This window comes from Medicago sativa, chromosome 7 (genome assembly GCF_051527215.1).
Source record: "Medicago sativa cultivar Bolivia chromosome 7, Bolivia_mono, whole genome shotgun sequence".
Lineage (NCBI taxonomy): Eukaryota > Viridiplantae > Streptophyta > Magnoliopsida > Fabales > Fabaceae > Medicago > Medicago sativa.
The window spans coordinates 84,723,645-84,738,618 of record NC_140755.1 but is presented as its reverse complement, the minus strand read 5'-3'; the positions used below and the strand labels follow the sequence as shown (position 1 = coordinate 84,738,618).

The window sequence follows — 14,974 nt, the reverse complement described above, 5'->3', positions numbered from 1 at the left end:
CTAATAATATGTGTAAAATAAACTAGTAATCCCAGATTCTCGTTTCTCCGCATATAATATGAGTGAATCTAATCAATAACCTACTTACCAAATAATAATAAAATGAGGTATACAAATAATAATAAAATACATTAACCTTTTTAAAAAAAATTAATATTTGTCCCTCGTTTGGCGTGGTTATGTCCCCACTCCAATGAAAATTTTCTTTTTGAAAGGTTTTAAGATTCAGATTTAGATCCTTAAGTAGGTGAAACAAAGTATAGTACCCTTCAGATTTTGCTTTTGTATTTTTGTTTTAAGTTAGAAAGTCAGAACAGTCTATTCTTAACACTTTCCTAAATTAATCAATTTATTTATTCTTTTTTCTAAATTCTTCTTTTCATTTTAAGCAATGTTAGTTCAGAGAATGTTTCTTAGACCAAAAATGTTTCTTTTTCACTTTCAATCTTAGTCTTAGGTTTTTGTTCTTTGTTTCATAGTTGTTGTTATTATAGTAATGATGACATGTCATAAATTATAACAGTATTAATCTTAAAGTTTCTGTTTTTTCATCATTTTATATATCATTTTCTATAATTTTCTTTGATATCTGATCCTACCCACCTTTGTTTATTCTTCTAGAACCAAATTTCACTCACCCCATTTTTCAAAGCATGCTTTGTGTTTGTGAAATTGTGTCTTAGAGTTACTCTTACCACATCTCAAAAATCCAAGACAAATTGGTTTGTTTTTGTTTCTATAGTTTCAAATTTAGTGTAAAGTTTGTTCATTTGGATGTAAAAATCACTGAAAAAACTCTTTTTTCATCTGGGTTTTTGTCTTAGATTGTTGCAGTTGAGTTCTGGGTTTTTGGGTTTTTTTTTTTGGGAAATGAAATTAAGCATATAGGGTTGTAGGGGTGATTTTGTGGTTTTTGAAAATGGGATCTCATGGAGGAGCAATCCAAGAACAAAAGACTGGAACTTTGGCTAGGGAAGGATCTTTGTACAATCTCACATTTGATGAGGTTCAAAATCAGCTTGGAAATTTAGGGAAACCCTTAGGAAGCATGAATCTAGATGAGTTGCTGAAGAGTTTGTGGACATCTGAAGCTGCTCAAGGTTCTGGGTTGGATTCTGGAACCAGTGATGGTTACATGCAGCATGGTCAACTGGCTTCTGGGTCATCTATGAATCCATTGACACTTTCTGGTGATCTTAGTAAGAAAACTATTGATGAGGTTTGGAGAGATATGCAACAGAAGAAGAGTGCTACTCAGGATAGGAGAACAGCTACACTTGGTGAGATGACTCTGGAGGATTTCTTGATGAAAGCTGGTGTGGCCACTGAATCATTTCCTAGTGAGGATAATGCTATGTCAGGAAGGGTTGATTCTCAACAGCAGCAACAAAATACATCCCAGCATGGTCATTGGATGCAGTACCAAGTCCCTTCAGTGCAGCAACCACAACAACAACATCAGCATCAAAATCATCAGAATAATATGATGACTGGTTTTGCAGGTTATATGACTGGTCATGTGGTTCAACAGCCTGTTTTGGATGCAGGATACACTGAAGCAATGGTGAGTTTGTCACCGTCTTCTTTAATGGCTACTTCATCAGATACACAAACTCAAGGTAGGAAAAGGGTTGCCTCTGGTGTTGTGGTTGAGAAAACTGTGGAGAGGAGGCAGAAGAGGATGATTAAAAATAGGGAATCTGCAGCTCGGTCGCGGGCTAGAAAACAGGTTATATTTTTTTGTATGATGTTTGTCATTTGTAGTCATTGTTTTTGTTAATGGTTAGAGCAATGACATATATTTGTGTGTGTGGTGTCAACGAACAGGCTTACACGCAAGAGCTGGAGATCAAAGTGTCACATTTAGAAGAAGAGAATGAAAGGCTTAAAAGATTACATGTATGTTTCATTTTCATTGCCAGTTTGCATCTATACTTTATTCCTTTGTCTGGTGTGACATTTGTTGGTTAGTTTTTTTCTACCATCTTGTGAAGGCAATGAGTGGTTGAAATGTTAGTTAATGAGGACTTCAACTGGCCGGTGCTTGCTTAAGAAATAGAATGTTTACACTGGTTGAACTTTCAAAAATATGATTCAATAACTGGTTTACCGTTTCAGTTAGCGTTATTATTCCTTTATTCTTTCTTGAAGTTTTTCACCTTAACATGAATCTCTATTTTGCTTATTAAGCTTTGTGTGGAGTATCTACAAAAATTATTAAACAAATATTTTCAGTGTGAAACAAAATTTCATCATTTGATATTAGTAGCTGCCATTTTGATGTTGCTTGTTTGGCTTTTGCAACCATGCTAACCATGGAAGTCAGTTTGGAAAGAAGCGAATCAAAGTATTTGAGTTTCCTGTCAATTTTGTTAAATCATATAGAAGGTTTTTGGCTTTAACCGGAAATGGATCTTTACACGAAAGTTTATGAGATAATCTGGCTTAGAAATTGCAAATGCATCTATACTAACCATTTAGCTTTTATTGAGACATGTAATTATGATCATACACTACATGAACGACAGATTTTTATGTTTATCCTGCATAGCTTTCATTTGATCTTTCCCCCTGGTTAGTTATTATACCATTGAAACCCATACCATTAGATTGCTGAGCTGCTTTTAGTCTTATCAGACTCTCTGTTTTCCTTCTGTTCAATCCTGTCCTACTTCATACATTGTTAAGTTTTCATTATTTCAAAATTGGGACTTAATCTCTGTGCCTAATTTCTTGTGTTGCCACTAAAAGAGCCGCAGATTTTTGAACATTTCCTCCATTTGATAGAAAGTACTCTTGTTTAATGGTGATTTCTGACTTTGTTTTTCTAAAGCTGGAAATATAATATACCTATCACAAGCTTTTGTTAGTTGATTGGATCTTGACATGCCATTAATATTTATCCTTTCCTGAATATTGTTTTGGAGGGTATTATTATTAACACTCTGTCCTCCATGACTTCAAAGGTTACTTTAATGTTTCAAATCAAGAGTTGTGATGATGACTTTTTTTGTTTTGTTGAGAATTTGTGGTCTAGATGACAAAGAGGCAAACATGAGAATAGAGTTTGAGCTTCCTTCATTCCATTTCTGAAAACATCTATATAATAAAAATGATGTGGTGATTTTGATGGTTAAACCTAGCTGGACTATGGACTACCTTTTTGCTTTATGATCTGTTTAACAGTAGTGTGCAGTTTGTCTTGGTGACAAAATTTCAAGTCAATTCTCTAAGATTTGATGCTAATATAGAAAACATAAACTCACATTGAATAAAATAAGCTATCAGTAGTAATAACCTTGATCATTTATCTCTGATTTATGTCGACTTTTTTAATAGTACTGTTCTAGAATGATTTAAATTTGTAAGATTTAAACTGTGCGCCAGAACTATCTATGTCTGCAACCTTAAGTAATTCAATTAGGAATAACTCAGCTTTTGTGCTGATCTCTAAAAAGTGATTTGGTATGAATCTAGATGATTTATCTCTTCTCATATTAACTCTCTAGTGAATCTTTCATGCAGGAGATAGAGAGAGTATTGCCAAGTATGCCACCACCAGACCCTAAGCATCAGCTTCGCAGAACTAGCTCAGCTCCCCTTTGAAGACTTTATTGCAAATGAGTTCCTAGCAAAATTTCCAAGCGCTCCAGCAGTTCTTTAGCATTTGCTACATATATTTGAACGCTCAAGTATCCAACAACTGGAAAGCTATTTTTCTTCTGGGGAATGCTACGGTTAATTATCGCTGGCATATACCCTCTTCGAAAGTGTTTTCCTGTATGTACATTTTATAAGCCAGACTTTCAGTTTACCCAGCACTATATATATGCATCAGTGTAATTTTGAACGGAACACATTATGGCTTTATTACCATTTTGGGGGTCCTGTTGTCTGTGTGGTGCGAATGCGAGTGCAACTAAAAACTGTCTGTGACTAGCAAAACTTTTTTGGTTTAAACTAACTTCATGAGGAATGCTTTTTGTCTGCTAAAACAAGTGCTGCACATGTCCGATGGTATTTTTGCAAAAGACTTAAATAACTTTTTCATCCATGAAAAGTTATCAGCTTTTGATTTTAGTTTTGAACTTGTTTTACTCCTTGAACTAAATGAAATTATGTTTTTGGTACCAAACTGTTTGTTCTTGTTGAAATTAATATTACAGACTGTTATTTGGCACTAAACTATTTTTGGTACTAATATGGCCTATAAACTCTATATACTATTGGGATTACCAACATGAATAAATATTAGAGACTAAAGTCAAAACAATATGGATCAAATGCCAAACTTTTTTACGTTTTAGGGACTAAAAAACAGATTAAAAGTAAAATTGGTCTATTTGCATTGATGAAAAAGATATAATAATTAAACCTTGGCCAAAAAAAAGTTTGACGAATAAACAAACCTTTGGCTAAATTAGTTAACCTCTCTATTCGTGATTGTAAATTTCCATTGCTCATTGCTGTTAAGTTTTATTGGTTGTTCAGTGAGACAAAAAATTAAGTTTCATACATAATATTTGATCGTGTAAAATATGTATATATGTTGCATTTAAATTTTTATCTTCCAACGTTTTGTGTAACTAGATTTTCATTTAAAAAAGGCCACGCAAATTGTGCTTGCCTTATTATTGTTGAACGTATAGGATTTTGTCTGTGCTAGTGGAATGAATGTTTAAGACAAGAAAAAGCTATCAGTAACCTTAATGTAGGAACTCAAAATTGGTGGGGGCAAGTCAAAACTTGGAAGGTACCCTCAAAGTGGTATGGATGATCACAATGTTGTATTTAGCTGGTTTTTCTAGGACTTGTTCTAGGAAAGAAGACTTTAACTTCTAAGCTTTTTAACTTTCTTTCAAATTCTTGATAATAGATAAGTCCATAACTAACACCTCATAGTCCAGACATTTATTAAAAGGAGTAACATAATGTGTCACTACATAAGAGATACTTTCACATAATTAAATAGAAGATAGTACTTGTTAAAGAAGCGTGATATCATATTCAGAAGACAACTCTGTAAAACAAGTTCCAAGATTAAGGTTTCTCAATTCTCACATAAAATATCAACAAGTGTTCATAGTGTACAAAAAATCATTCTTGAAAATTTTCAAGTAATCGATCACTCAAAGGCATTTAGAATAATAATAAAAATACACAATTTAGAAGTTTCGAGTGAACGTTCAATAGTCAAATACGGCTTACAAAAAGTAAAGATCAACTTCAGAATGAGATGTGTACTTGCACTTCAACGATATATGAGACCAAAACTTTCATCTTTTTCATATTATTTCCTTTCTCGTTTGCATCTACTCCTAGGTTTGTTTTGAATTTGGTGAACACTTGCCTTTTACTATATTTAAAGCATCAACCACATATTTCCCAAGCTAAGTAGATTGAGAAAAGTTATTTTGACAGCTTATAAGTTGTCTAAAATGTAATATTAATTTTTTTCTTTTCTCTTTTAATTAAATAAACATTTACTTTATGTGTATATTTATATGATGTCCCAAAAGTTGTCATATTTTAGTTGTTTAAATATCACTCGTCAATTAAATCGGCTAAATTCATATTATTTTTAAAATGTAAATATGTCGGTTATTCTTAAACAAGATAAACGAATAATTAGATCACACGTTAAGTGAATATATGAAAATTTGGGGGAAAAACAAACTTATATAAATGTATAAATGAATATGAAGCAAGTTTTGTTTTTTAGAGACGGCGAAATGTGCTTATAGCATTTCATTAGATATCAAGTCGGTAATACAATGTGGTACACGAGATGTGACTATATGTGTTAAAGCCTGGACGACCTCATTCACTTGTCTCCTAATAAGTTAAACTAAATTTGGTAATATCACCTCTATTCCTAACATAATAATCAACGACTTCCTTTGAGTCCACTTCGAAGTCGACATTCGTTAATTGTAAGTCATTAATCCACAACATAGTGTGATATGGTCCCAAAGCTTTGCCAACTTTCACAAAACATAAGGGAGTAATCCATAGAGTTTTGGACAGCACATACCATTCTTCTTCATCTCGAATACACATACCTATCCCAACTCTGTTGCGGGATGTTGAGAAGGAATCATCCACATAACATTTTAGCCTCCCACTTGCAGGTTTTCGCTATTTTTGCTCTGCTGTTCGGCTGTTCTGTTGTACCATTGACATGATATTGTTGCTCCTGCTATAAAGTGTACCAGAAGCGTGTGTAGTTTGAGTTCTGTTCGTGTAACGCCAATCCTCTAATAAGTGCTTTGCTCTCTCCAAAATACTGATGTTCGTTTCTGTAGTTTCTTGCCAAATCCGGAGATTTCTGCTCTTTCACAAACTTCAAAGAATAGTGGCTAAGTTCTCCACTTGATTGCTGCTACCGTGCTGCAAAAATGCAAATATTAGATCTTCCAGAAATGTGTTATTGTTGTACCAAAGGATTAAGGCTTCTCCAAAGTCCACTTGATTGCCACATGTTGACCGCTGTCGAACATTGGAAAAAAAAAAGACGGTAGCTGTCCTCATTTGCCTCATTACGCAACACACAAGTACATGTGACACCTCTTGCTGTTCAGTTTAACTCGGGTAGGAAATTATCCTCTACAAATTCTCCATACCAAAATCTTGACTTTTGGAGGCGTTTTTAGCTTTCATATGCCGCTCCAATACCCCTGCCGTCTTCGATTAGAGTTACCCACTGTTCTCAACACTACGAACGGAATAACAACCACTTTTCCAGCTTCCAAATAAGTCTGTCACCTAATTGATGTTGTAAGATGTAGCTGGTTATAATCTCACAGATAAAAATATCAATGGGAATCCAATTGAATTTTTTATCGAATTCAGCATCATATATCATAAATGAGGGAGGAGAAACGTGTCCTGGTATTGAAATGGTTATAAATAGTCCATGACAGAGATTCAACTAGCTTTCACCTGTCTAACACAAACCTTTCCTTTTAAAGAGTATTAGTAAATTAAATTATTTTACAACCCTTGCTCCTTTTCTTTTCAAGTAGACATAGTAAGAATATAGAAAAAGTATCAAACATAAAATGTGTTAAATGGTATCTCTTATTTGGATCGGGAGGCTTAAAATATGATTATGTCATATAAAGGAAGGCAGCCCATATTAACACGACTCTGAGTATAAGCCAAACAACATCTAACATAACAGTAACACAATGTCTAACTTTATAGTATCACGAAATTGATGTAAAGTGAAACTTGTTAATATCTTGGACTACAACAATCACCAAGTTATATACCACAAGTTGACTACAAAGATCAAACAATGCCGTCACTAATTGACAAGCTTGATATTGACATGGAAGACAAAAACAAACCGAACATAATAAATGATGACAAGTGTGCAACTAACTCCCAGCATTCATCACCACATGTACAATGCATGTCAATGCATTTCTGTTGACCGAGAGTGCGGGTGTTTACCACTCTCACGACAGGAGAGAAGAATGCATCTACTTCTACATTAATATATACAAATGGATTGCATGGAATATATAATTTACAAAAACAGGATTGTATTTTCTACTAGATATTACAATAAGACACATGTTGACCTACAAACAGAAACTAATTCTTACTGCTCACTCTCATTGCCGTCGTCATTTTCTGTTTCCAAATCAAATCCATAGCCAGCATCGTCTTCATACAAGTTTGGATCCAAAGGACCAACATCACAATCATTCTTCTGAGCAGTCTTTCTTGTAACTTGGGATGCAGTGAAGCCATCCTTTGAACCTTCATCAATTCTCTGTTTTTTATGGGGAGAAAAAGTGCCTGCAAGGGCATCACTAGACCCAGAAGGCTCTGATAGGGGCTGGTTTTGCTTATCATGGGACAGCGGAAGTGTTTCCGATGCTGCCAAGGTACTACCTAGTTTCTGCTGTTCCTCTATGATCTTCTGCAAGTATTTACCCTGGGCTTCAATTCTCATTTGTAATTGCTTTTGAACCTGGAATATCAAGGAAGTAAATGCACGGCTTTACCATTACCAGAAATGCTCACTCATAGAAGCACAATACTATAAAATTTAACAAACAGTAATCATCTTATTATCACACTTAAATCCTGAGTCCGAGGCAAATTAGAAGCTAATTATAATTCTTCATTGTCAGAAGGCTTATTTAATAGATAAGTGATGGATTACCCAGGACACAAGATGCATGACTCTCAGATCAAACAGACACAATCTACGTATTTAAAAGAATTATATAAAAATTGCAGGCAAAAAAATTGTTAAGCACTTCTGTTCAATTGCAATGTAGTTTCATCTAAAATAATGGTCCGTGAAGAAATTTAACTTGAAATTAATAGTTGAACCATTAATGTAATGATCGCTCTTCAAATTACAATAGAAACATTTGAAGTTTTGCGGTAAGTTAAAACTTAAATCAATCACTCAAATCAGCCATATGGATGCTTAATCAGTTATTTTCTTCAAGATACATGCAACAAACAAGTTGTAATTTATATCAATAAACAAAATGAAAAATGACTCATGTTTTAACTATTAGTTAACACTCACAGATGATAAATAAAAGATGGTTGGGCATAGCATCCAAGTTTAATCATTGTTGAAGTTATGGGTTTTACATAAAGAGAAAAATGAAGACTTTGGATTGTTAACTAATAGATATGATTGATGATTATGATTTATTTGATACACAAAGAGTAAACACTAATCCTCCTTATTTATACTGATAGCATAGCTAGGTAACAAACCTCAAGCTGTTCATGCAGACGTTTTTGAACCTCCATCTGCATTCGTAGTGCGTCATTGATTTGCAATCCCCTGCAGGGCACGATTGTTTTATTAAAATGTTAGAGGTAGAGGCGTCAAAGTGAAGGAGTTACAAATTATCTTCGGAAAACAACTAAGACACCCACGGGGAAGAATCAGCGCCAGAAATGCTGTCTCCAGAATTCCTTTTCTCATCTTTAGAATCTGAAAGTCCAAAAAAGAACTCTTGAGTCAACTGAAAATGTGAAATCAAAACAGCATGACATTTCTCATAACTTTTTAGGAACTACGAAGCGCAAGAAAAAACAAGGCACCTTTACCATCACCTGGTGATTCAGGCAAGTACTTCGCCAGGCGATACTTCTACATGTAGTGATATATAATAGGAAAAAATTAGAATCCATGTAAAATTAGTAAAATATTGTAGCACATACACAAAAGAATAATTAGACCACATATTGATACCTGTAAATGGCTTTTAACATGATAAATGGTCAGTCCAGGCACACCCATCACTCTCAAAACACCTTTCGGTGTTGCTCCTGTCATGAATAATTTAAAATTAAAAAGGTCTAGGAAATTAGCTAAACTATTGTCATCTGGTAAAAGCAAAAACAGAAAAGGTAAGAAAAAGTGTGGCCCCTTCCATCAATGATTATACATCAAGTAAAACCATCCACTAAAATATTAAAAAAAGGTTCTGCTAACTGGTGCCCAGAGAAAAGTAGTTAAGGAATAAAAAATGGAAGTCTTTATTGAAAGAGAAATGATATTTGTACAACCATTTTGGACAACTTATGGGACAAATCTCTCTCTCTCTCTCTCTCTCTCTCTCTCTCTCTCTCTCCATCTTTCTCTTTATTGTTTTTATCTCAAAAGATGAGGGAAAAAAGGTTGTCCCAAAATGGTTGTGCAGATATCATATCTCAATAAATCTTCAGAGTCATTATGAAGGTTTTAAATGGTAAACTGAATTTCATGCAAACTAAAACTTCAAAGTCATTTCATATAGGGTTAATAGTGTTTCAAGCCTCTATATTTTCTTTTTGATTCCAGCCAGCCCTAACATTTAAGCTTCTTCCACTTTTAGCCCTTGTCCTTGTTGAAATCGGACCTTATAGAAATGTTGATGTTGCATTATTAATGAAATGTGGTATTTTAATGAAAAGTGGTATTTTGTCAATTACTTATTCAGCAAAGTGAATTTTGAAAATAACAAAAAAAAAAAAGAGTTTATATAGGAAACCTAAAAACCAACTAAAACAAAGCCCTTTCTCCCTTTCATAAACTGAAAGCTAAATCTTGAACAACCCAACAAGCTTAGCACTCTTCTTTTGCCTACAAGTTTCTTCCATAACATTCTTAGTTACCCTGCACTCAATGACCATCTCTAAATAAGAGCAAAGAAGCCCATCATCATCGGGACCATGCGAGCAAACAAAACCTTCTTCGTGTATCACGCAATCAAACATCATCATAAACATAGATATTCCACAAAACAGAATTAATCAACTAATCAAACAAAGAAACCGCTACGAATCACCACTGACGGCAACTGTTCTCCTCCCGAGAAATTCTGGAATAGGTACATAACTCGACAGTGAGGACGCAACAGAAATTGGTCTTGTGTGGAACTCCCTCGTCAATTCTTGTACCCTAAACTGCTTCTTTACCGTTTGAGGGACCGGACCAAGCCGATCGGTGGATCCCAAGACCAAATGGTAACATTCCTCCCTCTTCGTCACGTATCGGGACTCAAATTCTTGCTTCTCTTGAGAATCTTCACCTGACCCATCACGAGATTCAATCTAGGCTATTTCACAAATCGTGCAATTTTGATAACAGCTGCTGTGAATACAATTTAGGGTCCACAGAATATGTACTTTCATTTGGTTTTTTAGATAAATTCAGTTTTTCGTTATAGTTAAATTCATTTTGCTGACTTAGTAATTACAAAATACCACATTTCATTAATAAAGCCACATCAGCATGCCAAATCAGCATTTTTGGAAGGTCAGATTCTAACAAGGACTAAAACTGGAAGAAATTAAAACATTAGTAGTGGAATCAAAAAGAAATTGCAAGGACTAAAACTCGATTGACCCCATATTACAAGTACAAAAAAGCACTATTTACCGAATCATATAAGGTATGATTCAAAAAGTAGCATTAACTCTCATATTTAATGGCCACACAAAATTGAACTCAATCCAACATTAACTCTCATATTTAATGGCGACACTAAATTGAACTCAACCCATACACTCCAACATTGTATTGTCAATTGGTGCACAACTCAAACCTTGGAATGCAAGTAACAAAATGTGCAAATACCCATGTAGTTACAGTCTTGCAGGAATAAATTGATCACAGCTTTCAACAAAACAAAATAAGCACCTTTATCATTTTAAACTAATGACCCTTACGCATGCATTACTTATTTAATAATATGACTAGCAATTCCCGTAAAGCATTTCATTTTTCATGTTGTTGCAAATTGCTAGAACATGCTAAAAAGGGTTTAGACTTGTTTGGAAGGCGAGGGGGAAGGGAGGGTTTAGGATACCAGAAAGGGTTTAGATTTCAAGAGAATTTTTAAAACCCTCCAAAGTCATCCTCCTCCTGTGCTGTGCTTTTTTCTAGGTTCTCCCAATTTAGAAGGTTTAGCCTATGTTTAGTATCATTGTAGGTATGTTAGAATCACAGTGACCCACTGTGATTTTCCAACAGTTAAACTTTGTAGCTTCTGCAAAATCATGTGTGACATCGTGATTCTGACATGCCCACCATAATATAAATATACACTAACTCTTCCATCCAAAAAGCCCTTTCCCTCCACACTCCTCCTAACTTCTAAAACCTAAACACAATCAAAAAGAAACATTTTCACTCCAAAAACAACACATCTTAATCTCAATTATGAAAAGAAATACCCACTATCTGGTCCACCAAGCTGCGTAATAGCATCGACAAAACGGTCATGAAGATCGGACGTCCAACGCAAACGCTGCTTCCCACCACCTCCAGCAGGTTGAACATTTTTCACAGCAGATCCATTCAAACCCCCACCATTTGCAAACTGTTCACCACCACCACCGCCTTGAGATTTATGTAGCATCATCGTCTCCTCCGGAAACTTCTTTGCATGATACATACTCACACTAACAACAATCCACAACAAAAAAACACAACAATTAATTAAATTTCAATTTAAGCTAAATTTCTCAACAATAAAAAAATCAAAATAAAATCAAAATCATCAAATTAAATTAAATTCATCCAAGTCAAATGGAAAGTTTCTAGGTCAATTGATGAACACAAATTCTAAAATTTACCAGCGAGAAGCTTAAAATTGAAGCATTCAGAATCTGGTTTCGAATTTTGCCGGAAAGAGAAAGAGAGAGAGAGAGAAAATAGGGATTTGATTTTCTCGGGAAAGTGTAATGAGATTGAGGATTAGTGGTGTTTGTGAAAGAAACAATGAGTTTTTTTTTTTTTTTTTGTGATTGAGGAAATGATTGAAATTTAGAGAGAGAAAATGAGCGTTGAAATGAACGGACGGCGGCGTTTTAATTGGAAGGTGTCGTTAACAATGGTGGAGGGTCCCACGCGTTTGTCACGTGTCGTTCGTACTTTTTGGGTTTTTATTTGGAAAAAGTTTGTATGTCACGACGAATGCCGTTTACCTCTCCCTCATTCTCAAGGCTCGAAAGATTCTCATCTCTCTACATTAGAGCATCTTTTTCGTTTTTTATTTATTTTGAGAGAAATCATAAATTTATATTTAGCCTATAAAAAATAGTAAATAGTTATAAGTTAGCTTACATCAAATAAATTTATAGAGAATAACAATAAGATTGTTTTGTAGATTGAATTTGTATTTTTTTTCGGGGTTTGAACGCCGAGCATTGCATATATTATACATTATCTCTCCGATTGAGTTAAGTTCGCAACGAATTTATATTGTTTAATATAATTAGAGGTTGAATTAACTTGTAAATATGAAATGACATAAAAGTGATATATTTAATGAATTTAATTATTTTCAATTTAGACTACAGGGATTAAATTTAGATAAAAAATGATAAATTATAAATTTTAAGCAATAAGTTACTTTGATAAGTTTATCAAAAAACACTATTCTTAACAAACAGAGCATCTTCAATAAGCTATAAATTTATAATTTTGAGCTTATAGTTTATGTCAAATAAGCTTATATGACATAAGTTATAAGTTCAAAATTATGTCATACCAAACAGACCGTAAGAGCATCTTTAATGAATATATCTAAATGAATTTTCATTTTTTCTTTTCATCATTGGAGGAACCATAAGAGAATCTTTAACAAGAGTTTCGTCAATGAGTTTCAAACACTATGCAACCATTACATAATTTTTGTTTTCGTTGGAGTATATCCACAATTCCACATGGCAATCAAGGTTCCATAAAAAAATACATAGTACCTAAGCTACCGTTCCATACGAATGTAAAATTAATTGTTCTTGTAATCGACCAACAAAAGAATTAATTAAGCTATTGCATCTTATGAATTGCTTAAATATGCACCATTGAAGTAAAAATATCTTGGATTGTATAAATATTTTTTGGTTACAACAGAGCCTACTAAATTAGAGATAAGTGGATTACTTAGATTATGTCCTTTAGAGATGCTTTAATGTGGCAGTGTGTATTAAAGAAATGCTTGAAGTAACTTAAATAAGTTATTGCATCATTAAATTTTAAGTTGGTTTATTTTCTCAAGTTAAAAGTTGCAGATAAAAAAATCATTTAAAGTGTGAGTTTCACAAAATATCTTAATTTTTTTTTATCATTGGAGCAATATATGTGATGTCGCATCGTGAGAGCCATTGAGTATGTGTTTGGAACAACGTTTGGGGTCAATTTATCGCGTTTTAATGTTGGTCTAACATGAAAATACAAAAGTTAGAAATTGTAGGATACGAATGAACGCGTGCTTGCATTGTTTCAAACGTAAAAATAAACGAGGTGATGAAGAGTGGTTATGGAACCAAATTTGAGTTCCTTACAACTTTGTCATTCGAGATGCTCTAAGTAGGCTCTAAACTATTTTTAATCTATTAAGATAGTCTACTGAATTATCATTCTATCTATTATTATTAAAGAAAATGAGGGATTAATTTAAATAAAAAATAGTTCATGGGGTACATTTTTATAGTTTATGAATTAAATTGGTGAGAGAATGATAGTATAGAGACCAAATCAATAGTTTATTTTTATTTAAATAACCATAAAACAAATGTATTCATATTTCTCCCCTAAATTAAACTTCAAAATACTTCATTTAGTTTTGGGTCAAATTTATAGTGCAAAAATGAAGATAAGTCTTGTATCATGCATAAAGTTATTTTAATAATTGGATCAATAATTTTTATCGTTACATAAAATATGATGTAATTTATGAATCCAATAATAAAAAATAAACCTGTGTATCTAAAAGAAAACTTGTGTATGGTTCAAGAGTCATTTACTTGTGTATGTTCGGTAAAGTCTTGGTTTTGTAAGGAAAGATGTCGTTTGTAAGGGTTGGTTTTTTCAAGTCTTATTAAGAGTAACTCATTTTGGTGTCAAGCTGCATGATGTAGAAAATGTTTACTTTCCCATCGTAAAAAATGGAATGGACAACTTAGTAGAGTTCATAATGTCACTTTGAAGACATATAATTTAAGAGAAATGATATTTTGACAACCACTTTTTGACAACTTTTGACAACTTTCTCTCTCATACTCACATGATGTTGTTATCCTCTCTCTTCCTTTTTCTCTCTCCATTGTTTTTGACCAATAAGAAGTGAGAAAAACAAGGTTGTCAACAAAGTTGTCATCAAATGGATGTCAAAATATCATTACTCATAATTTAAAGTTACAAATCTTGTCTTTAGCATCAAGTTTGACTCCTCTAAAAGTGGAATCAAACATACACATAGTAACTTTTGAGACAACATTTTCTTCTCTCTTCTTTTGGGACAAAAATAATAAAAAGAAGATGAAGAGAAGATAAAAACACAACGAGAATAAAAGATAGAGGGTACGTTTGGTAACACCCAAAAGAGCTTATAGCTTATAGATGATAACTTATAAGCTCGTACGGAAAAAAACTCGTCGACAACTTAGTAGAGTTTATAATGTCACTTTGAAGACATATAATTTAAAGTTACAAATC

General features: G+C 33.5%; 2 protein-coding genes and 1 non-coding gene across 8 annotated transcripts; 1 reads left to right on the top strand and 2 right to left on the bottom strand.

Moving 5' to 3' along the window:
- Positions 1 to 271: 271 nt before the first annotated feature.
- On the top strand, positions 272 to 3,876 carry LOC146909503 (ABSCISIC ACID-INSENSITIVE 5-like protein 2). The gene is made up of 3 exons (XM_085723975.1): positions 272 to 1,729; positions 1,828 to 1,899; positions 3,526 to 3,876. The coding sequence occupies exons 1-3, from the start codon at positions 920 to 922 to the stop codon at positions 3,604 to 3,606; spliced, it is 963 nt and encodes a 320-aa protein (XP_085580101.1). The 5' UTR covers positions 272 to 919; the 3' UTR covers positions 3,607 to 3,876.
- Positions 3,877 to 6,773: 2,897 nt separating this feature from the next.
- On the bottom strand, positions 6,774 to 6,854 carry LOC146909502 (small nucleolar RNA R12). The gene has a single exon (XR_015020826.1). It is a non-coding gene; the product is annotated as a small nucleolar RNA R12 (small nucleolar RNA).
- A 323-nt stretch (positions 6,855 to 7,177) lies between these two features.
- On the bottom strand, positions 7,178 to 12,313 carry LOC146909501 (myb family transcription factor RLI1-like). Of its 6 annotated transcripts, none has more exons than XM_085723971.1 (7): positions 12,109 to 12,313; positions 11,707 to 11,934; positions 9,239 to 9,315; positions 9,088 to 9,136; positions 8,920 to 8,977; positions 8,755 to 8,824; positions 7,178 to 7,984 (listed from the first exon to the last, which is right to left on the bottom strand). In XM_085723971.1, exons 2-7 carry the CDS (start codon positions 11,810 to 11,812, stop codon positions 7,610 to 7,612), a joined length of 735 nt encoding a protein of 244 aa, XP_085580097.1. In that variant the 5' UTR covers positions 11,813 to 11,934; positions 12,109 to 12,313; the 3' UTR covers positions 7,178 to 7,609. The 6 variants fall into 6 exon arrangements, with proteins under 6 accessions (XP_085580097.1, XP_085580099.1, XP_085580100.1 ...); XM_085723973.1 differs by having other exon boundaries at positions 9,094 to 9,136; XM_085723974.1 differs by having other exon boundaries at positions 9,100 to 9,136.
- Between the last annotated feature and the right edge of the window lie 2,661 nt (positions 12,314 to 14,974).

What these genes read in the sequence shown, in the direction of transcription:
- LOC146909503 (XM_085723975.1), top strand. Translation starts at nt 920, where the DNA reads ATGGGATCTCATGGAGGAGCAATCCAAGAACAAAAGACTGGAACTTTG. An exon ending in GGTCGCGGGCTAGAAAACAG is followed by an intron (nt 1,730 to 1,827) that starts GTTATATTTTTT and finishes GTCAACGAACAG; the next exon opens with GCTTACACGCAAGAGCTGGA. An exon ending in AAAGGCTTAAAAGATTACAT is followed by an intron (nt 1,900 to 3,525) that starts GTATGTTTCATT and finishes TCTTTCATGCAG; the next exon opens with GAGATAGAGAGAGTATTGCC.
- LOC146909501 (XM_085723968.1), bottom strand. Translation starts at nt 11,927, where the DNA reads ATGTATCATGCAAAGAAGTTTCCGGAGGAGACGATGATGCTACATAAA. An exon ending in ATGTTAAAAGCCATTTACAG is followed by an intron (nt 9,137 to 9,238) that starts GTATCAATATGT and finishes CACTACATGTAG; the next exon opens with AAGTATCGCCTGGCGAAGTA. An exon ending in GTCTGCATGAACAGCTTGAG is followed by an intron (nt 7,985 to 8,754) that starts GTTTGTTACCTA and finishes TTGATATTCCAG; the next exon opens with GTTCAAAAGCAATTACAAAT.